The sequence below is a fragment of the Eumetopias jubatus genome, unplaced genomic scaffold, assembly GCF_037043125.1.
Source record: "Eumetopias jubatus isolate StellerSeaLion01/CBP00866 unplaced genomic scaffold, mEumJub1_p1.0 scaffold_14, whole genome shotgun sequence".
In the NCBI taxonomy this organism is placed as follows: Eukaryota; Metazoa; Chordata; class Mammalia; order Carnivora; family Otariidae; genus Eumetopias; species Eumetopias jubatus.
In genome coordinates, this window is record NW_028274820.1 from 2,503,790 (window position 1) to 2,529,412 (window position 25,623).

General features: G+C 52.6%; 1 protein-coding gene across 7 annotated transcripts; it reads left to right on the forward strand.

The window, feature by feature from the left end:
• Positions 1-25,623, forward strand: UPP1 (uridine phosphorylase 1). 7 transcript variants are annotated; one of them, XM_028108907.2, is made up of 9 exons: positions 1-87; positions 5,691-5,763; positions 14,847-14,911; positions 18,746-18,863; positions 21,964-22,122; positions 22,499-22,613; positions 24,177-24,386; positions 24,605-24,751; positions 25,309-25,623. In XM_028108907.2, exons 3-9 carry the CDS (start codon positions 14,868-14,870, stop codon positions 25,464-25,466), a joined length of 951 nt encoding a protein of 316 aa, XP_027964708.1. In that variant the 5' UTR covers positions 1-87; positions 5,691-5,763; positions 14,847-14,867; the 3' UTR covers positions 25,467-25,623. The 7 variants fall into 7 exon arrangements, with proteins under 7 accessions (XP_027964708.1, XP_027964711.1, XP_027964712.1 ...); XM_028108910.2 differs by lacking the exon at positions 1-87 and adding an exon at positions 389-477; XM_028108911.2 differs by lacking the exon at positions 1-87 and adding an exon at positions 565-739.

Sequence of the window (25,623 nt, forward strand, 5' to 3'; positions counted from 1 at the left end):
GCGGGGAGGGGGCGGCGGCGGCGCGGTGACCCGGGCTCAGCACGCAGACCTAGGTCCGAAATCGACGCTGCCGGTGCCTTTGCGCCGGTGAGTGATCCACGCCGGGCTTCGGGGTTCCGCTTTCGGGAACCATGCTTTCGTGTCACCTGCTGGGGAGGTGACTCAGCCGTTGGCTGGGAAGGATGTGCGGGGAGCAGGGTGCGCGGGGAGGGGGATACACGGAGAGGGGAGGGCTCACGGGGAGGGGGCACTGCGAACAGGGTATTCGAGGAGGCCGAGCAGGATGCGCGAGGAGGATGAACGGGGCGCGCGCAAGGAGGGCAAGCAGGGTGCGGGGAGGGTGGGGGAAGGTGTAGGGAGGGGAGTACACGGCGAGGGCGTCCGGGGAAGGTGCGCCGGGAGCAGGGCGCGCGGGAGGAGGAGCAGCGTGCGGGGAGGATGCGCCATCCCGGAGGATGCTCAGGGAGCGCTCAGAGGGTGCGTGGGGAGAATGCTCTGGGAGAGGGGGTGGGGGTGCATTTGAGAGCGGGGTGCACAGGGAGAGCGCTCAGAGGGTGCGGGCGGGGGGAGAAGGATGCGCTTCCCGACCCGGTCACAGCCGCCTCGCTCCGGGACCCCCGGCCGCGGGCGAGCGCAGCCGCTGTGACCTCCGGTGGTGGTGGGCAGAGTGGGGACTGTCTTCTCCGCAGCCCAAACCAGAGAACACCTAGAACAACCCCCCCTTTTCTTTGGGGGAGAGGTAAGTAAAGTTACTTTTCGGAGGATGATTTTTACTCGTAAAAAACAAAATTCCACCGAGTAAGCTTGAGGATCCCATTGGCTTTATTTGGTCACTCAGCAATGCGGCAGCATCCCGTCCAGCAAGCAGAAAGGAGCTGCGGGGACCTGTACAAGGGGAAGACTTTTACAGGCAGAAGGAGGGGTGGGGGGTGAGGGAGCCTGATGGTGAGGGGTTAGGGACCCGCCGGGAGCAGACAGAAGTGACTGTCAAAGGAAAGGATTGTTCCGGCAAGGTCATCTTCTTTTGGGGGAAGGGCATCTCACTATCGTGAGCAGGTGATTGCAGACGGACTGGTTAAAAGTCAAGTTTCTGAGAGGCTGATGGGTTAGCCTCGTCTCGCATGATAAACTTTTATTAATTGCTACTCTGGTGAATCAGGGGCTTTCCTTCTGTTCCTTCTGAACTTCCGACAGTTCTAACCCATTAGCCTCTCAGAAATTTGCAAACAGGGGGCGCTCAAACCAGAACATGGGAGGCTTTACAGGGATATATGGTTATAAAGCAGCAGGAAGGCACCCACTGTTCTTCACAGGGCTTGGCTTCAAATTTAGAATCTTCTTAAATGGTAGGGAATTGGTCCCCGGTTACCTCAGACCCATCTCGGCGAAACTGTAAGTTTCACTCTCATTTTCCAGAGGCGTAAGGAAGAAGTGGCTGGGGTCAAGTTAGTCTTGCAAAAAAAAAAAACTTCCTGTGACTAAACTTATCTTCTGCTTGGATTTTTTTAAGGGTGGTCTCCCATTTGGTTTTGATTTAACGGATATTAAGTCTCGGTTTGCTGTCGTGGGGCAGGTGAATCCATTTTTTCTTTTCTTTCTTTCTTTCTTTCTTTCTTTCTTTCTTTCTTTCTTTCTCTCTCTCTCTCTCTCTCTCTCTCTCTCTCTCTCTCTCTCTCTCCTTCTTTCCCTCTTTCTTCTTTTCTTTCTCAAACCTTGAGAGCCCCCGTGGATGAAAGCATGCATTGAACCAACACTGAACGAGTGTTACAGTATGAATACTGACATCCGTTTGTCCAGCGGGTGTGAAGAGAAACCACAGTCAAAAGTTATAGGGCAGAGATAGAATTGGCACGGGGAGTGGGTCCTTTTACAATTTGTGTCTCTCGTAAACTGTCCAGTGACCTGGAAGCGCCCACAGGGGGGACGTCGTGCAGCCTCAGAGGCTGTCCACAGGTCTGTCCCCCTTCCAGGTCAAGGCTTGGCCGGGTGACCTGCCAGATGACTCAAGGTCGCTGGTGGCAGTCTTCCTGGCCAATTTGGAACCGGTCACCCATTCCAGAGCTCAGCCGTGCACCAGGCTGCTCCCTTCAACGGGGAGTGACCTAGAAACGCAAACCTCCGGAGAGCAGGGCTACTTTTAAGGCCACTGAGGCAGTCTTCAGGTTGCGCGGTGTCCTCCCCTCCCCAGGCGCTCCCCCACCGCCCTCCCCCCTGCGCTTCCTTATGCCTTGTCTGTCCTCCGCCCTGCCCAGCCCTGCCCTGCCCCTCTGACTACGTGACCCTCCTAAATCTAGAGATTTCGGGTTCCTTTCATTGGCTCTGAGCTTGGCTTTTGAAGGATTAGTGATTTCGGAGAACTGAGTGGAAGTCTAAACCTTAAACCCTTAAAAAGGTTTTCACACGCTGCCCCGCCCTTCCCGGCTGCAGTCCTGGGTCCCACCTTTCTCTGAGTCACGCCTCCAGCCTGCCCCAGACTCCCCGAGGCTCAGCCAGTCTGCCCTTTTCCTCCCCCTTTTGGAGGCCAGACTTCTGGCTCTTTTCACGTAAGTTTCATGATCCCACAAATCACATTCTTAGCTCCAGGGCTTTCCACCCTGGTGGACACCAAGTAACATTTTAGTTATACATAATAAATAAGCTTTTTACATGGGCTTTTGTCCAAGAGGAGTTGGTTATCTTTGCTGATCATTAAATTAATACAAATGCATTGTTAAGAAATCAAAACTCGGGGCACCTGGCTGGCTCTGTCTGTGGAAAGTGTGCTTCTCGATCTCGGGCCCAGGGGTTCAAGCCCCACGTTGGGTGTAGAGATTGCTTAAATAAATAAAACTTAATAAAAAGAAAGCCACCAATATAAAAACCAAGTGAAACTTGCAGCTTTTCCTACTCCCTAAAGATAAACGTTGATCATTTTCCTCCCTCTCTTTCTCCCATACACACACACACACACTCTCTCTCTCTCTCTCTCTCTCTCACATATTTTCTTTTGAACTATGTTCATTCAAAAAAGTTTTATAGGGGCACTTGGGTGGCTCAGTTGGTTAAGCGTCTGCCTCGGGCCTAGGTCATGATCCCAGCGTCCTGGGATTGAGCCCAAATCCTGGCATTGAACCATGTGTGGCTCCCCGCTGAACGGGGCGTCGGCTTCTCTCTCTGCCCCTCCCCCTGCACACACACTCTCTCTCTCTCAAATAAATAAAACCTTTGAAAAAAAAAGGTTTTATAAACATTTATACACCAAACTGTTTACACTGAATAGCCCACCTATCTGATTTTTAGTTTAATGGGTTAAAACTAAAAACAACCCCCAGAAAACCGCAATCAACTATGGGGTTTTTTACAAGTTGGATCGGGCAACAGGTGAATGGGGAGCCCCAGGTGCTCACAGCAAGGGCTCCTCCCTAAGAGCCTGAGAGCCAGAACCAAGCCCACATTTCTCTGGGAGGCTGAACCTCCGGGGCAGGAATCTAGGGACACCCTCCCATTGTTTAGAGAAGCACATGGGGTCCTGGGGAGGTAAGAGGAGACTCATCTTGGGGAAGCGGACTTACCCTTTCCTCCGTGTGAAGTTTGAGGGTCGCTGTACAATGTCAGAAGGAATGCTGCTTAAAATAGCCTCCGGGCTGATGTCCTCCTTGGGTGCCGGTCCCACCTCACCCTCACCTGCCAAGCTGTTGGCTGGGCTGTAGGAGAGCTGCCTGTTCTCCGCAGAAGCTCCATCCCTCAGGACAAAGGGACACCAAGTGTCACAACCGTCTGCCAGTGCTGACCGTGCTCAAAGATCAGGCTTTTGAAAGACAGCTTTGAGTAAGTGTTTCCTTCTACAGTGACAGGACGTGGCCCTGGTCACCCCCTTGCTCCCTTGATGTCCCTCTCATGTCCTGGGCTCCCCTCAACTGTTGGTTGGGGGCATCTGCCTTAGACCCCGAGTTCCCACCCGCCCTGTTTTCCCCAAGTGAGCCTTATCTCTCACTTTTCAAACCCGCTTCGTGAAGACACCTCAAGCCTGATTTCCCCCATGGGGCGATGCCCGTAACCACCTTGTGCTGACTCATAGCGTCTCCAATGAAACGGCCCTCCTTAGCCCCATGCCTAGTGGATGACACTCTTCCCTGTCATTTAGCTAGACACGGGCATCCCTGCCAGCCTCATCCTAATACCACCTTCCAGTCAGTCCTTAGGATTTCATCTCTGGGATCCAGAACCTACCCCACTTTTCTGTTCCTAGCACATCTCTGCTCAGGCTCTGCGTCCCTCTAACTGTGCTGGAATCATGTGTTGGGGAGAAAAATGTTTATCCTCTTAGGTGCAAGTCTTGGGGGACTGCAAATTAAAGTGACAAAAGAGAATAGCAAGAGAGAAGACGGATTTTTATTTATGTCTACAAAGGGAGTTAACAAAAATGTGGCTCCGGGAGGTGGTGAGAATTTGGGGGCTTATTTACCATCTTAATACGGCATGGGGGGCACAGAGGGACACTTCTGGGAGAAAAATGGCTTCTGGGGGAACGCAGAAAGGGCACTTGGGGAAACAAAGGACTTTGGAAAGATAAATGATTTCTTAGGAAAACAGATAGGATAGTAACAGTGTCTATTTGGATTTTTCTCAGAGAAGAGATTACAGTTGCTCCCAAGGACATAATACTTAACAATCGAGTTCTTGTAGGAAGCTCTACCTGTAGGCACACAAGGGATTTCAGGAGCTCAAATCTGTCATTCCCTACCTCAACCTTTCAGAGGCCCCCAGTCACTTCCAGGTGCTGCTCAAATTTAATGGACACACTGCCTGAGCACTTACTTGGCCTTTGACCTTTCCCCAAGGTCAGTGACTGATGCAGGTCATGCTTAGCACTTTCTGGCATCTTACAGAGAGCTAATGCCTTCTCTAGGGATGCTAGTAAATAGATGAAGCTTTTCCCCGGTGAGCTAAAAGCACCGCGCAAGCACCACCACGCACCTAGCAGCCTTGTTCTTGGGGGGGGGGTGGGGGTGGAGGAGGGAGAAGGTCAGCCCAAGCCTTTCATGGATGGACAGTGAAGCCGAGGGCTAAATCGGGGACCGCATTTTGCAAGTTGGCATCTACGCGGGAGACAGGAAGTGGAATGGGCACCAGGGTTCGTTCTGAGATGCCCAGACTGCAAGACCCGTTTTATACCATCAAGCACGGACCGTCAGGAAACGCATTATTTGCCTCGTCTGTGGAAGGGGAAATGTCTGGGGTGTGCGATAATTTAAAATCAGCCAAACAATTGAAGCAGCGCTTGTCAGAAATCTGCCCTAAATTCCACCAGTGACCTCTCTTGGTTAAATTGCACCAGAGGGTTGTTTGGAAATCCCCATCACCCCTTCCTCACTCAGCACCCGGCCCTCCCACAGGGGCTCCCTCCTCTGGCTGAGGAAGGGTCTCCAGGCCTTTGGTCTGGATTTACATTGTGAGCCTGAGGTAAGTGGACCGGGGTGGATGCTGGGGGGTAGTGGACCCTGCAAGCAGCGGCTTGTCCGCCTTTTCTAAGCTAATCTGGCCTCGTCTCGAAGGGGACTGCACCGCTGACCAGCCTGAGTTCCTGATTCCTTTGAAGGTTGGAGAAATACAATGTAGCTTTGTTCCTTTTTTTGCCAACTGGGAAACCCCTTTTGAAATACGAGCACCGTGTCCCTAAATAGTCATTACCTCTTTCTTTCTTATCACAGGGGCTTCTTTTCCAAGAGCAAACACCTGCTCCCCAGCACTGCCCCTTCACCTGTGGCCACTGGAAGAGTCTAGGTGAGTAGGTGGCTGCCCACTAGGATGGACGGGCTCCTGGTTCCCGCCCCTTCTCCTCCTGCTTTACCCACTCCTGGCTTCAACCTTTCTGCGGGCAGGTGGGGCGATGGTAGAACGTATCCTTTGGAGAGTGAACTGTGTCTCTGAACCTTAAGCCAGGACTGGCCATGCAAACCCGCGCACAGAGCCACTCTGCCTGCAAGCCTCCTCCGTGCCTAGCAGGAACATTTCCAATCAGAGCATTGCAAAAGTCTGTGGTTTTCTCCGCACCAAGTTGGCTCAATCTTTTACTGAGTGCAGGGCGGGGGCAGTCTTGGGGTCAGCTTTGGGGAGGCTCACAGTCTGGATGGGGTGCCTGCGAGCGCTAAGGGTGCCAAGGAAAGGGGGCCGGGCCGACTCAGTGGGGCAGTGCACGGCAGGGACTGGGCAGGGAGATGGTTTCTCTGGTTCAGAGGCAAGAAAAGCAAGCAGGTGAGGACAGTAGCACTTGCTCGGTGGGGAGGCCAGACAGGATGCTCTCTGCGGCTTGGTTTCCATTTTTGGATTCTGTCTGCTGCCCCGCCGCCCCCCCCCCCGCCCCCCGGGAAGACATATCTAACTCTTCCTCTTTTGAGCTCTCTGCCAGCCCACCGGCTCCCCACCCACAGAGGAGAAATGAGCATCCTGGAGGATCCTGATGGTTTGGGGGGAAGGGGGTTGCTGTGAGCAATACAGGTCTCACTGGGGACCGCTGGGGCCCTGGGGACGCAGCTGTGAGACCCCAAGCCTCCTCTCGGGATCTCCATGGAGAAGTAAGAGCCTGAGGGGGAGGGCAGGAGGGGTGGACCCCAGCGGCCAGTCCCCGCAGGGTGCTGCTGATGGTTGCATTTCCTGGACGCCAGACTTGGGCGGAAGCCTGGCTGTCTGTGTGGATTTGTCCGATGGTAGTTGTGCTTGCCTGCCTGGAATTAGGACCCAAGATTCTGATCACAAAATCTGACGACAGTTCTGACGCATGTGTGGGTTCCTACCGCTGCCCGAATGCAACTCACTCGGGACACCATCTACCCGGAGACACAGACCCACAGGTCGAGGGTCGAGGGTCGGTCCCCCAGCACCGCCCTCCCCGACGCCAGCCCCACGTGCACGCTGTCACCTGGGTTCTGACCCACCAGCCACAGACCAGAGGGCGCCACGGCCCCTCCCTGGGTTTGATGGAGCCGCTGGAGCCGCTCACAGGACTCAGGGAGACGGTTTACTCCCTAGATCACCGGTTTGTTATAAAAGGGTTAACGCAGGAAGAGACAGAAGAGCTGCCCGGGGCGCGGCCTGGGGAGGGGCCCCGGGGCACCCATGCCCCCGCCCCACACACACATGGCCCACGGTCCCCACATCTCCACCTGCTCGCCAACGCGGGAGCCCTCCGGACCCCGTCCTTTTGGGATCTTATGGGGGGGTTTGTTACACGGGCAGGACTGATGAAATCACTGGTCATTAGTGATTGATTCAACCTGCAGCCCTACCCCAGAGGTGGGGGGTGGGGCTGAAAGTGCCAACCTCTCGCCCTGAGATTGGTTTCCCTGGCAACCAGCCCCCATCCTTAGGCGTTTTCCAAACATCACGTCATTAACATAACAAGAGACATCCCCTTGCTCACAACTTTTAGGAAATGCCAAAGGTTTTAGGAGCTCCACGCCGGAAATGGGACGAAGACCAAGCCTGTTCACCCTCGAACAGCAAGGGTCTGAACTGGGCAGATCCACTTACATGTGGGTTTCTTTTGATAAATACACAAAGTGCTGTAAATGTATTTTCTCTTGTTTACGATGCTTTAAATAACATTTTCTTTTCTCCAGCTTCATCGTACAGTACTTAATACCTATAACATACAAAATAATGTGCTCACTGACCAGTTCTGTTTCCCGGAAGGCTTTTAGTCAACAACAGGCTCGTAGTAGTAGTTAGGTTTTTGAGGAATCAAACGTCAAAAGCACCAGGCCGGTTTTCCACTACGCAGGGAAACATCCCGTCCCCGGTGCCGGCCCTCCCCCGCCCCCCCCAGTTCAGGGTCAACTGTATGTATCTGTTAACCTTAAAAGCTAAACTGCCAGGGAGGGGGGCGCCTGGGTGGCTTAGTGGGTTGAGCATCTGACTCTTGGTTTCAGCTCAGGGCTGTGGGATCGAGCCCCGTGTGGGACTCCATGCTCAGCGGGGAGTCAGCTTGTCTCCTCCTTGTGCCCCTCTCTACTCAAATAAATCAATGAATAAATAAATCTTATTGTTTTTTAAGATTTTATTTATTTGTTTGACAGAGAAAGAGAGACAGCGAGAGCAGGAACACAAGCAGGGGGAGCGGGAGAGGGAGAAGCAGGCTTCCCGCGGAGCAGGGAGCCCGACGCGGGGCTCGATCCCAGGACCCCGGGATCGTGACCTGAGCCGAAGGCAGACGCTCAACGACTGAGCCCCCCAGGCGCCCCAATAAGTAAATCTTAAAAAAAAACAAAAAACCTACCAGTCACTTTACCAGCAACAGGTGGGTTTATTCAGGAATGAAAGAGAATTACAACCCTAGGCGAGTAAGCTGTTGCAAAATCATGGGCCAGCCCGGGGCACAGAGGAGAGGCGTGCATTTTAAGGAGAACGGGTGGGGGGGGGGTGAGGAAAACTTCTTGCCCTCGGGCTGGGTGAGTAGAGCTGTATCTACAGGCAAGGTCATGTCCTCGGAAGCTCCAGTCTGCCCCTGTCCCGCTGGGTCTTCAGTTGACCATGAGCATTGGGCATGCCGGGACCATCTCACAGAGAGAGGCCAGGAGTTCCCAAGGAAGCAGAGTTGAGATTCAGAACGGGTAATGACAATGCCTTTGGCCAACGTGTTTGGGGGGGTCCCTACGAATGTTGCCAGCTGTGTCTTCGTAGCGCCCTTAGTGCCTCTCCAACCCTGAGGGTTGAGGCTGGTGTGCACAACGAAAGTGTCATAAAACCAGCCAAACAGCACAGGCTTGTTGAAGCACCTGCCTGGTAAAATGGGCTCCCCCGTCAGAACCCAGAATACAGCGCCCCCAGAACCACAGCTCAAGAGGTAGGGGTCATCTTTCCTCATAGGATCGTAGTCCGAGAAGAGGTGTTGGCCTGTCTACAAGGCAGGGCTTCAGTCCGATAAGAAAACTTACAAACCGGGACTAAAACCTATTTGTATCCGTGACACAGAGGGATCTGCATGAAGCCCATTGGCCAAACCTCAAAGGGTCCATTGGGCAGGATGGGTACATTTCCCAGGATTGTATTTTGGAGAAGTGGGACAAGCAGGGTCCCCACCAACGTTGGTTCGTGAACGCTGTGATTTTCCCGGTGACCCACGGTTTAATGCGCGTACGGTTGTAAGTACTGGGAATTTAAAAATTTCTGATAGGGCCAGCTTGTTATTTGGTGTAAACCCAGTTTCCCTCTCTTATCAAACCAACAGTTATCAGATTTCCAATACTGAGTTAACTTTTCTGGGGCCGATTGTTGGGCATCTCTGGTCCATTTTTTCTAATCGTCATTTGGAAGAGCATCTCTTTGGAATATGACAGAGGTCTGGCTCTTGGGCTCCTTCAGAGCAGCGTTTGGGTGGAAATAGCAGCGACGTGGTTTCCTTTGGCCTCCAGGGAGTTGATGCTGGAATGCCCAAAACCCTTAGTAATAGCTCAAGCCACCAGCAAAAGCATGGCACCTCGTTAATGTTGGACCTAGGAGCCAGTTTTAATCTTATCCCCAGGGAAGGTAAGAAAACCTGTTGCCTCCGTTCCCAAATCTGGAGCTTCCTTCCCCGAAGGCATATTGACTGTCAGCATAAATGTTTGGGGTTTTGCCCTTGGCTGAAACACGAGCTCAGGTGAGGGCGTTTAAATCAGCCTGCTGGGCGCAAGTAGCCAGGGGTAACGGTACTGACTCAGTGACTCCCAGGGATTTGCAATAGTACACCCAGTATGATATTTTTTTTTTAAAGATTTTTATTTATGTATTTGAGAGAGAGGGAGAATGAGAGATAGGAGCACGAGAGGGAAGAGGGTCAGAGGGAGAAGCAGACTCCCCGCTGAGCAGGGAGCCCGATGCGGGACTCGATCCCGGGACCCCAGGATCATGACCCGAGCCAAAGGCAGTCGCTTAACCGACTGAGCCACCCAGGCGCCCCACCCAGTATGATATTTTATCCTTTAAGTAAGAAACCATCAGGAAACCGTGAAAAATCTGCACTGGTTAGAGCAGGTCCCTGTAAATTGTCACCGGGGGTCAACAGGTGATCTGTCAACACGAAGCTGTCCTGGAGGGTTTTGTCCTGGAAGGGCAGAAAGATGGTAGGGTTAAGGCTATTGGAACCAGAAAGAGTTATTATTGTGAGGGGCAGTTACCGTGAGGGTGTCACAGGAGGTGAGGTGCCTGGCAGAAAAGTCTTTTTCTTTTTTAAATTGTATTTATTTGAGAGAGAGAGATGGAGATAGTGACAGAGAGCACAAGTGGGGAGGAGAGGGAAAAGGGGAAACAGACCCGCCACTGAGCAGGGAGCCTGATATGGGGACGCGATCCCAGGACCTTGGAGTCATGACCTGAGCTGAAGGTGGCGCTTAACCGCCTGAGCCACCCAGGCGCCCCTGGATGAAAAGTCTTGAGCGTCAGGAGAATTCAGGAGGCCTTCTGTGTGGGCCTCAACTCAGAGGGTAGTGGCAAGAATGGCCCCGAGGCCCCCAGCCACAGCGCCTAATTGTCGGCTTTGATGCCCCATGGGGCAATGGTGGGCCCCGTGTTTTTGGGGTGAGTGCTCCAAGGGTATCCCCTTCCTTCTCACGTACAAGGAGGGATAGTTGATAATTAAGATGTCTGAGGGCAGAGGCTTTTGTTAGACTTTCCTTTAAAGTCTCAAAGGCCATGTCATCCACCTCCTTCTAAATAATAGGGTCAGGTTTGTCCTGACTTTACTAAAAGTAAAGCTCATGCAGACTGGGCCATGAGGGACGAGTTTGGAATCCAATGTCAGCAATAGCCAGCCAGCTCCAGGGAGCCTCCTAATTGGTGCGTGGTTTTCCGTTTTGGGAAATTCAGGATGCCTTTGAGTCTACCTGGATCCACATCAAGTCCTCCTTCAGAGATCAGGTGCCATAAATATTGAACCTGACGTGGTGCAAGCTGCAACGTTTCTTTGGAGACTGTAGGTCCCTTTCAGGCCAAAAGTTTTGACAGGGGGAGGCTGCCTTCCTGTGAAGAGGTCCAAGCAGGAAGCAGAAGAGCAAGTCATCTACACGTTGTAACCAAGTCGAGGCTGCAGGAAACTGTGTGTCATCCGAATCAGCCTTTGAAGGACCCTCTGTGTCACCCTGGGGCATGACTGCCCAGCTATCCTGCTGTTCTTCCCGAGTGAAGGCAGAAAGACACTGGCGGTCCTTATCGAGTGGAGTACTAACCATGCACCCCATAGGTCAATTACGCAGAAACCTCACTTTCAGTGGGAACGGGTGCCAGTAACACGTGGGAGCGAGGAGCAACAGGGTCCTGAGGGGTAACGACGTTACTTACTGCTCAGAGGTCCTGGCCGTTGGGTTTCCTTTCCAGGTAAAGTAGGGCTGTGACTAGTACAGGGGATCGTGAGGCCCTGAGCCTCGAAATTCTCCATCCTGGGCTGGATGCCCTGAAGGGCTTCTTTATTTATAGGGCATTGATTAATTCTAGGGAGAGGTTTTGAGGGATCTACCTGAGTCTTGTTGGGAGGTGCACTGTGCATTTTATCAATAGCAGTTGAGGATTTTGTCCAGAAAGAGGGTGGTACCTGATCCAACAGGACTACATGATCGGTGTCCCCAGACTCAGCTACGGTCCCGCCAGAGACAGAGCAAACAAAAGACATCAGAGGGTCATTTAATTCCGCTGGTTGGCTATTTTGATCGCTGCTATCAGATTCTGGAATTATCTTCCCCTTCGGGGAGAAAGAAATTCTGGCACGATACTTCTCTAGGGAATCTCAACCCCGTAAAGGAGTAGGGGCAGAGGGATTGAGGAGAAAACAGTGAGTACCTCTCGAAGGGAATGGGTTCAGAGGCGGGAACCTGTTGAGGTTGGTTGGAGACCCCCACCACTTGAACCGGTTTGGTGCTCCGAGGGGCTGCTCTGCAGCCGTGGGGCCGGGCACTGAGAGTATAGGTCCTGTGTCGCTAAGGACAGAGATCCATTCCGAATCTGGGGAGTGGTTTCCCTGGGTTGATTAGGAGGACTGGAAGAGCCCCAGCACTGGGAATGAGGAGGAGGTAGAAGAGCTTAGCTAGTGGGCTGAAAGCACCGGGAGAGCTTAAACCCGTAAAAGTCCTTTATCCAATGTCCTGGTTCCGGCAGTATCAGCAGAAACTAGGCTTTTTGCTGGGGTGGGGGGGGCTTTGTCTGATGGCGTTGAACATTGGAAATTTTAGTGGTCTTTCCTGCAGGTGACTCAGCTAGGGTGCGAGCAAACTGTTTTGCCAGGGCAATTGAATCTGGGGGCAGACCAAGTTTCCCATTTCATCCTGGGCCTTTTAACGAAAAGGAAAAGATCCCAGATCAGCCCAATAATAAACACAGAGTTAAAAGGAAGACCAGAACTTTCTTTAAAGTCAGTTTGCAGTCAATCATAATAATGACGAACAGATTCATCAGGCTTTTGTGCACAAGCCTGAATTTTGGCCCAGTCAACCGGCTTCGGAAAAGCCATTCCAAGTGCTCGGTGGAGATTTCCAGCGAGTGGTCTAGCATCTTGCCAAAATTCGGGGGGTCTGTGTCTCTAAATCCTGCTCAGGATGTTCCCATTGGGCTGGTTTTATCCAATGCTTGGACTAGCCCTCAGCCACAAGCCTGTGGCCCAACTATTACAAATCCCAGAAACCAGGTTGCTAAGTGTGAGTAACTCTGTTAAATTCTCCAGCAAACCTGTGGGGGTCCTCAGCCACTTAGGGGACCCCCTTTACCTCTGGCTCAAAGTTCAGCCTTAGTCCGGGGAACTTAGGAAACCTGGGGTCTATTTAGATCCCCAGAAGACTCAACTTTGAAGGAGCAAGGGTTTTAATAGGTTCAGGAGACGAGGGAGCAGAGGGAGCATCAGAAGAAAAGAGGGTCTGAGAGAAGGATGACCATGAGAGAAGGATGACCAGGCCGGGGTGAAGATGGGGCAGAGCGTCTGAGCACAAGATGGCGGCAGCGTCTGAGCGCAAGATGGCGGCCTCGCCTCTCTGGATGGCGAAAGAGGGGCGGGGAAGAGGCCTCAGAAGCCCCCCCTTTTTCCCATTTATTTAATTATTTAAAGATTTTATTTGTTTATTTGAGTGAGAGAGAGTTGGAGGGGAGGAGCAGAGGGAGAGAGACAAGCAGACTCCAGGCTGAGTGCAGAACCCGACCCCGGGGCTCGATATCCCGACCCTGAGATCATGACCTGAGCTGAAATCAAGAGTCGGTTGCTTAATCGACTGAGCCACCCAGGCGCCCCCCCCCTTTTTCCTTTTTAATTGTTTGTTTGCCTCATTTAGTTTACAAACTGTATTTTGGAGAGAGGCAATTTTAGATTCCAGACAGCGCTTGGAAGCTTCAAAATACCAGTTGTAGAAGGAATTGCGTTTAGTTTTGTCAATTTTAGGACCGTGGTTGTCCAGTTCAGCTTTGAGACAATTAAGTCTGGGGAGATGGAAAGTTCCCCATAACGGCCATTGGAAGTCTAGATCTAAATTACTTCCGGTTAAGTCAGTCCATTTATTTATAAACGGGCATTCCGCGGGACCATTATTTTTAAACGTAAAACGGGCCACAGTCCCAGTAGTGGGGGGAAGGGGGGCACCCTCAAAGCATCTTGACGACTGAGATCCCATTTCTCTGATTCCTGCTGGGATCAAAGGCCACCCAGTTTCTGGAAGGATGGTCCCGTCCCAAACAGAACTCAGACCGAAGGCCAATGCGGTTCCATCAAACACAGTCTGAATCAGACTGAAGGCCAATAGAATATTCTCAGAGATGCTTAAAAAATGTTTAAAAGATGCTTTAAAAAAATCCTTAAAAAATGCTTTAAAAAAAAAAGAGAGAAAAAAAAGGTCAAGGCCTTGGTAAATCCCGGGTAAAGCGTAAAGCGCTTGAGCACAAAGCATGGGGCTCAAAATCCAGGAGAACACTTGTCCTCAAGCCCAGCTTTGGTGAGAAAGCAGTGAGCCCAGCAACCCTGCGGCTCACGGATCATGCACCTGTCTGCTCACCGGCCCCGAGTCTTCTCTGGCTCCCATCTCCGATCACCAAGTCATGTTAACCTTAGAAATAGCCACGGCCAGCTACTTTACCAGCAACAGATGGCTTTATTCGGGAATGAAAGCAAATCCTAATTCAGGACACAGCAGGTCCGGGAAACCAAGGAGAGGCGCGATTTATAAGGAGGAAAGGGGTCCGTTGGGAGGCTATTAGGAACTAAAGCCCATTGGAGTAAGCTGGGGTGGAAGTGTTACAGTGTCTCATTTTCTCTGGGTTTCAGATTTTGCTAAAAATGGTCAGTGATAACGGTTATCGATCCCTTTCTCCGAAAAAGGGCCTTTGGGGAGCGATGTTAGTGGGCTCTAGTTTCTTGATCGCTGGCTGGTGAGCTGGCAGGTTGGGAACCCGTCCTGGCTACATGGGGCAGACTCCACTCCCGGGCTTGGTGACCCCTGGGTCACTGGGTTAACCTGGTTCCTCTTTCCTGTCCCCATGGCAGGACATGGGCTTTATCAACCGAGTTCACCCGCAGGATGCCTGGGTGGCTCAGTTAAGCATTGGCCTTCAGCTCAGGTCATGATCTCAGGGTCCTGGGATTGAGCCCCGCATCGGGGTCCCTGCTCACCGGAGAGCCTGCTTCTCCCTCTGCCTCTCCCCCTGCTCTCCCTCTGCCTCTCCCCCTGCTCGAGCTCTCTCTATTACATATATAGATAAAGTCTTTAACAAACGAAATAAAAAATCTGTCCCGGGTCCTGACTAACGCATTCCGGCTCTCAGTTCGACACTGCCCCGTTGCAGTAGAGTTCTGCCAAACAAACTCGTGAGGTTTTGTGTATGCCTGAGTTTTTTCTTAAATAATATTCTGTGTTGTTTTCTCCTAGGGTCCTGCCCCTGTTGAGAGAATGGCTTCCTCGGGGTCCCAAACAAAGAAACATGATAATCACAGGTGAGGCTCCAGCTGACTGCGGGCGGGTTGGATTTTGGGGTTTATCGTGATTACTTTGTGACATACATTTTCCCGAGAGCCGTCGCACAGGAACATGTTTGACTCTTGTGATGGAGCCTGGGGCCCGGCGGGACAGGTCCAGAGGCTCAAGGACTGACAGGCTAACAGCTCTGCCCTCCGCCCTTGGCCCCTCGGGGTCTCAGCCGGACAGGCTGCTCTTTTGCAACACAGCCCTGCTGCCTCCCAGCTCTGCCGGGGTTCTGAGTCTTAAATACTTCCTTTACGGTTTTCCAGAACTCCACTTTGTGATCCTGCCGGCCCCTCTTATATGCGAATTTGTGCACTGAGGGCAAAGCGAGAATTCCTGCCTTCATCCTGATTCCTACGTGGGCTTTGAATCCAACAGGATTTTGGTTTCCTTGCCGCCCCCCCCCCCCGCCGCCATGTCCCCCCGCCTCTGCGGGGGCTACCAGGGACGCCCCGTCCTGCTGCAGGGGACCTCCGGGCCCTGCTGGCCTCCCTCCTCGACAGCCCCGGGGTTGTGTGTGTCGCCCTCGGGGAGCCCTGGAGCTGGGCTCCTGGGTCATCTCTCGGGGGGAGGAGTCTCAGGCATTCCCCGTGCCCTCCTCGGGCCTCCCTGGACTCCCACATGGACACCTGTCCTTCCCTCCTTCCATGGAGGCTGGGAGGGCTGTTTTCACACTTCAGGATGTCTTGTGGACATGACTGCGGAGATAAAGTTCTAAGTGTTCTAAGTCACTGGCAACCCAAACTGCCCTGTCCTTATCCAGGCCCCTCGGGCGCTGGCGGGGGGTGGGGGTTGAAATGGGTCTGAGAAGGGGGCACAGGGCATCAAGGGCCGTGGACGGGACTCAGCTGGAGTCCGCCGCTGCCCTGCCCCGCCCCGGTGGCCACCCTGCCCTCCCTCACTGCTGGTATTGCCAACCACTGGCTTCTCACTGTCCCCCCCGGGCTGAGAGGCGGGTGTGGTGTCTGGAGCTCAAAGGCCAGCTCATGGGTGCAGCCTCTTGTGAAAGATATTAATTTTTTAAAGATTTTATTTATTTATTTTAAAGAGAGAAAGAGCGGGGGGAGGGGCAGAGGGAGAGAAAGAGAGAATCCCCAGCAGACTCCCCGCTGAGCACGGAGCCGGACGTGGGGCTCGATCCCACGACCCTAAGATCGTGACCCGAGTGGAAACCAAGAGTCGATGCTCAACCAACTGAACCACCCGGGCTCCCCTCCTTTTTTTTTTTTTTTTTTTGGAGGGATATACTAATATTTAAAGTGAGCCTCTAAGGTGGGCAGGCGGCTAGGACCCCACTTCTGTGGTGCTCACGAGCTTCAAATGCAGTATTACGCACCAGCTCTGGATAACGTCATTTCTACTGCAAGGTCAAGTGCCTCCCAGGTACTACTCTGTGTTCCTTGTGCCCAGCATAGGGCCCCATGCGGGGTTGGTGTGGGACCCAGATCTCCCTCCCTCCCTACCCCAGACTCCCTGCCTTAGTCCCCGAGCACCTATCCCGAGCCTCCTGGGCGTCTTCTAGAACCAGCCAACTCTCACTCGTTTCGCATATTGTTCCAGCAATATTTGTTAAATGAATAAAGTGACAAAATAGAGCGAGATAAAGTGACTGGAAACTGTATCTAGAGTAGAGAACCAGCGTTCCAAGTAAGGCCTTTGACATGTTATTTTAAAACCTTCCAAAAAGTCCATTTGAACCTGTTCTGCTTCATGATGCCACATGCCCAATTAATATATTCGAAAACCATTGCTGTTCTTCACAGTCTGACCCCATTTCCTTCTCCTTCTCTACCTGGAATCAGAGAGAGAGGAAAAAAAAGTTGAAATATGTTGAAATATGGGGCAAAGTTGTCTCAATCACATCCTGTTTTGTCAGCTCTGACTCTTGCCAGTCAGCCCTTACTCAGTCCCTGCCGTGCTCAGAACATCCTGAAAGAGTGTAGCCACCACCTTACATCAGTGATGGTTTCATGAGAGGGTGTGATGTCAGTTTTCCCTGCAGCCAAAGGGAGTATGTGAATGCATGAGGAGGCTGAGTGCCAGCAGAACCCCAAACCCACTAACCGACTCCGGGCTGGATCTGATGCCCGAGAGCAAGACAGAGCCTGTCCTTTGGCGGCCCTCCAGCTCGCGGAAGGCACTGGTGCTTGCTCCGGCAGCACCCCGTCCTAGCATCGGGGTGCTCATCGGGGTGCCCTGGCTTACAGCTGTTCTGGTGACAGCTTAGAGCCGTTTCCCTGCCAGATTTCCAGCACCTCGGAGCAGACAGGGTCTCCCGGGACTGGGGCCAGGCTGGCGCTCCACGCGGGCGCGTGGGGACTCACGCCTGACTTGCTGGCAGTTTATGGATCGCTTGCTTTCCGGGGAGATCACCCGTGTCGCCGCCCCCAGAGCAGGAATACAAAAAGGGAAGAAAAAAAAAAAGGAAATTGGCATTATGGCTATCCAGAGCGTCTGGTTGGTTGGGAAATAAGTGTTTCCAGTTAGATTTTGAAATATTAGACACATCTTCTAAATGCGCCTCCCCCCCCCGCCCCACTGCAAAGGTAGCGGCTGCTCCCCTGGGGGCCTGAGTCACAGGACGCATCTCCCCAGGGGGTCCTGTGCCCTCCTTTCTCCCAAGTCACGGGGGGCTTGGAGCTGTGTCTCTTTCCTTCCTTCCTTCCTTCCTTCCTTCCTTCCTTCCTTCCTTCCTTCCTTCCTTCCTTCCTTCCTTCTTTCTTTCTTTCTTTCTTTCTTTCTTTCTTTCTTTCTTTCTTTCTTTCTTTCTTTCTTTCTTTTTCTTTCTTTCTTTTTCTTTCTTTCTTTCTTTCTTTCAAGTTAGATTGAAGAAGAAACAGATCAGTGGGTTCTGGACAGAAAGTCACACTCAGAAGGAAGAACAAGAAGGTCCCGAGTGCCCTGACTCAGGGATCCATATGTGTCTCTGCACCGCTGCGGCCCGGCAGGCCAGGGTTTGGGGGAGCCCCGCTGCCCGTGGGAGTCAGTCAGGCATAGATGTCGAAGGAGGTGCATGTAAGGGTGGCAAGCTGGAGGTGCAGTGTAAATAAAGTTTTATTAGAACACAACCTCACTCACCTGCATGTTGTCTGTGGTCCCTTCCACGTGACAACCGCTGGGTTGAGTTGTGACGGGGCTCCTGTGACCTGCAAAACCAAATATATTCACTCTCAGGCCTTTAATGGAAAGAAGTTTGCTGACCCTAGGCCAGTGGTGTGCTGTCCAGTAGAAATAATAATGGGAGCCACACACACTTTCCGGTTGAAAGTGAAAACCACTGAAGAGAAAACCAAAATGGAAAGATGTCTTATCTCCCTCCCACTGGACATCACACGGAAGCACTGGCTAATGCAACAAGGCAAGAATACTTAAATGCAAGGTGTACAGACTGGAAAGGTGATCTCTGGAAGGGGGAACTAGAGGCAATTCTTTTTCTTGTATTTCCGTCCGTATTTTCTATGTGATGTATTGTTTTCAAAATAAAGCCAAGGTCATGTGTCGAATGAAATGGAGTTGGGTAGCCTACTACACTCTTTCTGTTTAGCATCTTGATCTTTGTACTTTCTTGTGCTCCTCTGAGCTCTTTCTGATCAGCCTCCAAACAGGGGCCTGGGGTGTGAGATGGGGCCACGGGGAAGGAGGAGGGGGCAGAATGGAGACAGGGAAGCGGGAGCGCTTGTGGGCCGGGGTGGCCTGTCTCACCCCACGACGTGCCGCACGCATCTCGCTGACACCGGGCGCCTCTGTTACGGTGGCCCCTGGGCGCTGGTGCTCCCTAAACCTTTCACCTTCCTGTTTTGTAATAGTGACCACCTTGTACAACCCACCAACCCAAATGTAGCAGCGATGCAAGAAGATGTCCTCTACCATTTCAGTCTCAGCACCAGCACGCATGATTTCCCTGCGATGTTCGGAGATGTGAAGGTAAAAAACAGGGCTTTCGATCCTGGGGCTTTGTCTTAAGATCAGCCTCCTCGTAGAAGATATGGGTAGACTGGGCGACAGAGGACCAGGTCACCAAGTTGTCTTGTCACCAAGGGGGCACCTGGCTGGCATGAGACTCTTGATCTTGGGGTCGTGAGTTCGAGCCCCAGGTTGGGTGTGGACATTACTTAAAAATAAAATCTTAAAAAAACAAAGTTATATCTTCATCAGATTTTTGCAAATTGTTACTTTTAAAATATGTAAACTAATGAGTGAAAGAAAACTCCTCTAAGTTCTGCCATACTGGTCCCTAAATAATCTCTTATAAATTCAGCGTGTGATGGGAACCAATACAATAAATTTCTGAATGCCCCACTGAGAGAAAAGGAAAAAGGGGACACAGAACATTCTGTAGAGGAGCAAGGGATAATAAGTGAGTAATTACATGTGTCTGTTTGTGATTTAAGGTGTGTGTATTTATCTTTTTTGTAATGGCTTATTTTGCTTCTAGTCCTTCCCCCCCCACCCCCCAGAGTCCTGAGTTCCTCAGGGCTGGTTTATCCTGGCACGGGACTTTTGAAATGTCTGATCCCTGTGGGTACAGATGCACTAATGTTTAGATTCAAAATCGAAACAACCAGTGACTGTCCCAGCAGCCGTCGCGTTCATTTCAAACCGTGAGACAAATGCCCATGTGTTCTTCTTGGATTTACTCTGGGTGCTTATAGCTCGTAGCATTTTGCTAATTGAGGTATAACTAATATACGGTCTAATATTCATTTCAGGCACACAATATAGCGGTTCAGCGCTTCCATGCATTGCTCAGTGCTCACCAGGATAATGTAATCATCATCTGTGAGCAAACAATGTCATTCCCATCCTACTGAGTATACTCCCTCTGCTGTACTTGGTATCTCCATGACCCATGTATTTTGCAACTGAAAGTTGGTATCTCTTAATCCCCTTTATTTCTTTGGCTCTTCCATCTACCCTTTTCCTTCTAGCAACCACCAGTCTGGGGGGGGGAGAGAGAGAGAGAGAGAGAGAGAGAACAGGAGCAGGGTGAGGGGGCGGGGGAGGGAGAGAGACAAGCAGACTCCCCGCTGAGCAGGGAGCCCGATGTGGGACTCGATCCCGGGATCCTGGGACCATGACCTGAGCCGAAGGCAGATGCTTAACTCACTGAGCCACCCAGGCGCCCCTGGCAACCACCAGTTTGTTCTCTGTATTTAAGAGTCTGTTTTTCCCTTTGTCTCTTTTTTCTTAGTTAGTTTTGTTTCCAAAATTCCACATGTGAGCCAAATCCTCTGGTGTTTGTCTTTCTCTGACTGACTTATTTCAGTTAGCATTATACCCTCTCGCTCCATCCACGTCGTTGCAGATGGCAAATGTCATTCTTTTTTTATGGCTGAGTAATATTCCTCTGCGTGTGCGTGTGCGTACACACACACACACACACACACACACACACACACATGCATCTTCTGTATCCGTCCATCAATTAGTGGACACACGGGCTGCTTCCATATCTTGGCTGTTGTAAATAATGCTGCAATAAACATAGGACTGCATATCACTTCCTGATTAGTATTTTCATTTTCCTTGGGTACATGCCCAGTAGTAGAAATACTAGGTCATAAGGTAGTCCTATTTTTAATTTTTTCAGGACCCTCCATACTGTTGTCCAGAGTGGCCGCACCAGTTTGCATTCCCACCAACAGTGCATGGGGTGTTCCCCTTTCTCCGCATCCTCGCCAACACCTGTCGTTTCTTGTGTTGCTGATTTTAGCCATTCTGACAGGTGTGAGGTGGCATCTCATTGTGGTTTTGATCCGCATTTCCCTGATGATCAGTGATAGGGAGCATCTTTTCATGTGTCTGTTGGCCATCTGGTTGTCTTCTTTGGAGAAATGTCTATGCAGGTCATTTTTAAAAATCAGATTATCTGTTTTTTTTTTTTTTTCTGTTGAGTTGTATAAGTTCTTTTTATGTTTTGGGTAGTAACTCCTATCAGACATGTTATACGCAAACATCGTTTCCCACTCAGTAGCTTTGTCATTGAGTTGATGGTTTCCTTTGCTGTGCATTGTGGTCTTAATTTATTTGCTTTCCATGCATTAGAATTTAACCTAAAATTTTTTCTAGGCTATGGAAATGTTGTTTGTCCTGTTTATTTTATTTATTTATTTATTTTTAAAGATTTTATTTATTTATTTATTTGACAGAGAGGGACAGCGAGAGAGGGAACACAAGCAGGGGGAGTGGGAGAGGGAGAAGCAGGTTTCCCGCGGAGCAGGGAGCCCGATGCGGGGCTCGATCCCAGGACCCTGGGACCATGACCTGAGCCGAAGGCAGCCGCTTAACGACTGAGCCACCCAGGCGCCCCTGTTTGTCATGTTTAGAGATGAATCATTCTTTCATCATCAGACTCCTTAAAACTGGCTTATGTACATTTCCCTCTTGGGTAAAACAAAATGAAAAATAAGTTATTGTATGTGGCACTTTGCAGATGAAAGGTTTTCCGTCTCTGAGAGCCACCTACCCCTGTGATAGCTCCCAATTCCCCAGCCCCCACTGGGCCCCTGGCTCTTTCTACACTGCGGCCATCTGGCTCTTGGACGGCTGGGGAGGTGTGTGTTAGAAGCCCATCTTACAGAGGGGCTGTGGGCTCCTGCTCGCACAGCGAGGAGTCCACATCATTTTATCCCAAACCTAGGCTCCCTCCAGGCGCCGACCGAGCTGTGCACATGATGGACAGAACCTGGAACTTCCTCCCCAGAGAGAGAGCAAGGGTCGGGTTTTCCTGGGTTGTGTGGGACGGATTACACAGGGGCCTCGTGCATGGAGCAGTGACCCCATGACCCAGTCAGTGCCTTTCAAACTGGGTGAGCATCCAAATCGCCAGTGTCTGAATCTGAATCACTCACAGAAGCACCCATAACAGGGCTCCCCAGGCGCAGTAGCTCTGGGCTGGGGCCAGGGACCTTCATTTCCCGCAACATTTAGGTGATGCTGATGTTTGCTGGGGGCCCCCCTTGGAGGGACCCCTGCTATGAAGACGGTGCGCTGTGCCTGACGGGGCTCTGTTCTCTGGCCGCAGTTCGTGTGTGTCGGGGGAAGCCCTACCCGGATGGAGGCCTTCGCCAAATACATGGCCAAGGAGCTGGGCCTTGACCACCCAGGTGCAGAGTATCCCAACATCTGCAGGGGGACCGACCGCTACGCCATGTTCAAAGTGGGCCCCGTGCTGTCTGTCAGCGTGAGTACCTGCCCTGGCGCTGGGCTCGGGCCTCGGGCTCTGCCAGCACCCTCCCCGGCCTGCCCTCTGCACCCACGGCCCGGGTCCCCTCAACACCTGTGTCCAACAGCTGTGTCAGAGTGGGCACAGCGAGCAACCATTCAGAGCGCTCCGGGGTGCAGAGACGGTATTCAGCTCCAGATAACGGGAGCAGGTTGTTGCTTCCCCACTGAGCCTCGGGGTGGCGAACTGTGTCACGGCTGTGTGCGTGAGCTTTGTGCAAACTCTGGCACCTCCCAAAGTGATGTTTGGACGTCCATCTTGTCTGACTGCCAGTTTGACGTGCCCAGAGGCACCCCCACCCTGACCTAATGTGGGCGCTTCTCCCTGGTTCCAGCACGGCATAGGCATCCCCTCCACCTCCATCATGCTGCACGAGCTCATCAAGCTGCTCTACCACGCCCACTGCTCGAATGTCACCGTCATCCGCATCGGCACGTCTGGCGGGATCGGTGAGTGTGCGCAAGGCCTCCGCCCGGGGCCAGCATCCCGCACACGAGGACCTGGAGCCTCCCTGCGGGCAGGCCCCGTGCAGGGCAGGCTTGGGTACTCGGAGCTTCTACCCGGCTTTGTCCGAGGAAGCTCATTAGCAGGAGGCATGAAAAGAAGCTCGTTTTGTTACTTTTCATCCAGCCGATTCTCCCAACCCAGCCCCCAGAAGTAGGTTGCGGAGAGGTGCGGGGCCCGGCGTTGCAGAGCCTTGTCCTCTCGGGGTGATGTGCTCGGAGCCTCCTCGTCTGCCTGCCTGCCTCTCTCCCTTCCTTCTAACCGCTTCTCTGCCTCTCTCCTTCCTCCGCACCTCCCTATTCCTGCAAGGATTCGAACCACCGTAGGAGAAAACCGACAGGAAAATCAAAGAGAGAGATGGAACACAAAGTTAAGTGTCCTTAAGTTGCCTAAAGGGTCCCCAGGCTGATCCTGAGCGTGTTGTTTTGTTTTGTCTCTGAAAGCCATAGAGAGAGCAGAGAGAGGACTGGATGCAGGGAGAAAGCCCAGGGCACATTTGCTTTACGGAAGCTGCCGGCTCTCTGACTCTGACAACCCCCCCGGGGGCGCTCAGAGCTGTCCCGTTCCTGGCCCCCCTGGGAGGGGCTCACACGCCCCACCTTGAGGGTGACGAGGACAGCAGAAGGGGCGTGACATCCCCAGGCTCGTGAAGGAATGAGAGCCAGCAGCCGAGCGCCCTGCAGGTTAAGCCCCAGGGTGGGAGCAACTCCACTGACCAGAACAGGGACCAAAACAGCCCGGGAGAGAAAAGTCCAGATAAATCCACAGGGGACCAGGACATGCTTTGTCACATTTCATGGAAACGGCTGATGGGGGCACTCTAGAACCATCCCCTAGCTTCCTCGTCCCTGCTTCCTAAATGTTTAAGAAACCCAACTTCCCTTTCAGGTAAGTATTTGGAAAGGCTCGTGGTCACATCCCACACAAAGTTATTAGAAGATCAAAGAATAGGAGCAGAGTGATGTCCCTACAAATGGGAAAATGCCCCAGGAGGGGATGCCCAGGAAACTTGGGAAGTGGAACCCCAGTATCGCAGGGATCAAAGGAAGGTGGGATCTGCTGGGAGTCGGGAGGTGCTGGAGCTGGGTTTGGGGTGCACAGGGGTTCCTTAGACTCTTCTACTTCTGCAGTTTTTTGAAATCGTAAATAATGAAAAAGCACAAAGCAGGGACCAGGTAAGCACACCGTGGCCACCTGAGCGGTGGCGTGTCAGTTAAAATCAGCAAGGACTGGAGGACGTGGTACATGTAACAGGGACGGGGGGTCCCCAGCAGTTCCGTTCTCTTTGCTCTTTTCTCCTCCGTGCTCTCTGCAAGCCTTATGCATTACTTCTCTCATCAGAAAAAAGAATTCGATGCAGAAAATGGATCCTTAACCATTGCCTTTTAGAACAGTACTGGGTGTCCCGGTATTTTGGTGCGTAGACGGGTCATTTTCCTCTCTGTGTGCGCTCTGCGGTGCCCTCCCCACCTGCCCTGGATGGTCACAACGCCTGCTTCTCTCCTCAGGTCTGAAGCCTGGCTCTGTGGTCATTACCCGGCAGGCGGTGGATGCCTCCTTCGAGCCGGTGTTCGAGCAGGTGGTCCTGGGGAAGCGGGTGGTTCAGAGGACGCACCTGGATGAGGAGCTCGCGCAGGAGCTGATGCAGTGTGCTTTGGATCTGCTGGAGTTCCCCACGGTCATAGGGAACACCATGTGCACCTCAGACTTCTATGAAGGTGACAGGGAGGGGTCTCCATCCTGCCCGGGGCTCCCGTCTCTTCCGGGTTTCCATGGTGCCCTGAGTGCTCTGCTTATGGGTGGGCAGGGCCCAGAGGGATCCGAAGTGTCCCTGCGTCCTGGTGGGTAGCACAGTCCTGGCATGTAGCAGGTACTTACTGTGTGCACGTGGGGAGCACACCCAGGTCAACGTTGGCACATGTCCATGTGTCTTCAGGGCAAGGCCGTCTGGACGGCGCCCTCTGCTCCTACACAGAGAAGGACAAGCAGAAGTACTTGCAGGCAGCCCACTCGGCTGGCATCTGCAACATCGAGATGGAGTCTTCGGTCTTGGCAGCCATATGTGGTGCATGTAGCATCCCAGGTAGGCAGGCGAGCACCTGGTCACCGGGGCCCCGTCCAGATCCTCCTCCTGCCCCCATCACCCAGCACTCACCACCCGCCAGCCGCGGCTGCCTTCCACCCACCCCCCCCCCCAAGGCAAGTTTCTGGATGGGGTGGCATTGTCCAGTCCTATGCTCGGACACCTTTGACTGTCACACCGTCCTGGGCCGGGTCCTCAGTGGCTGTGCAGTGGCTTGCATGCACAAAGTAGGATGAGAAAGACCCACGTCCAGTCAGGTCAGGAGGCTCCCAACGCTGCTGGGAGCCTGCTTTCAAAGCCCCTTAGATTTCTGGTTTGGGGTTAATCCACCCCCGAGTTCCTAGGCTCGCCTTCGGGGTCCACTCCCCCCTTCCAGAATTCCTGGACACCGGGCTTTCAAGGGACTTGCTTGAAAGCTGCTTTCGAGGTGAAGGCTGGCAGGAATCAGGCGAGAACAAGGCAGGCCTGCGGGACAGCCGAGGGAACGCCTTGCCTGTCTTGGGGAATTCAGTTGGAAAGCCGGTGCTTCGCCGTGACGCGGCGTTTGCTCTCTGCAGTGGCCGTGGTGTGTGTCACTCTGCTCAACCGCCTGGAGGGGGACCAGGTCAGCAGCCCCCACGAGGTGCTGGTCGAGTACCAGCAACGGCCACAACGCCTGGTGAGCCACTTCATCAAGAAGCGCCTCGCGGCCGCCCAAAACCCCCTGAACCTCTAAAGGCGCGCGGTTATGATTGCTGCACATTAAGTCACTATCGGGTGCCCGGCCTGCTCAGTCATGAGAGCATGCGGCTCTTGAGATCTCCGAGTCCTGAGCTCAAGCCCCACACTGGGCGCAGGGATTACTTAAATAAATAAATAAGCTTAAAAAAGAA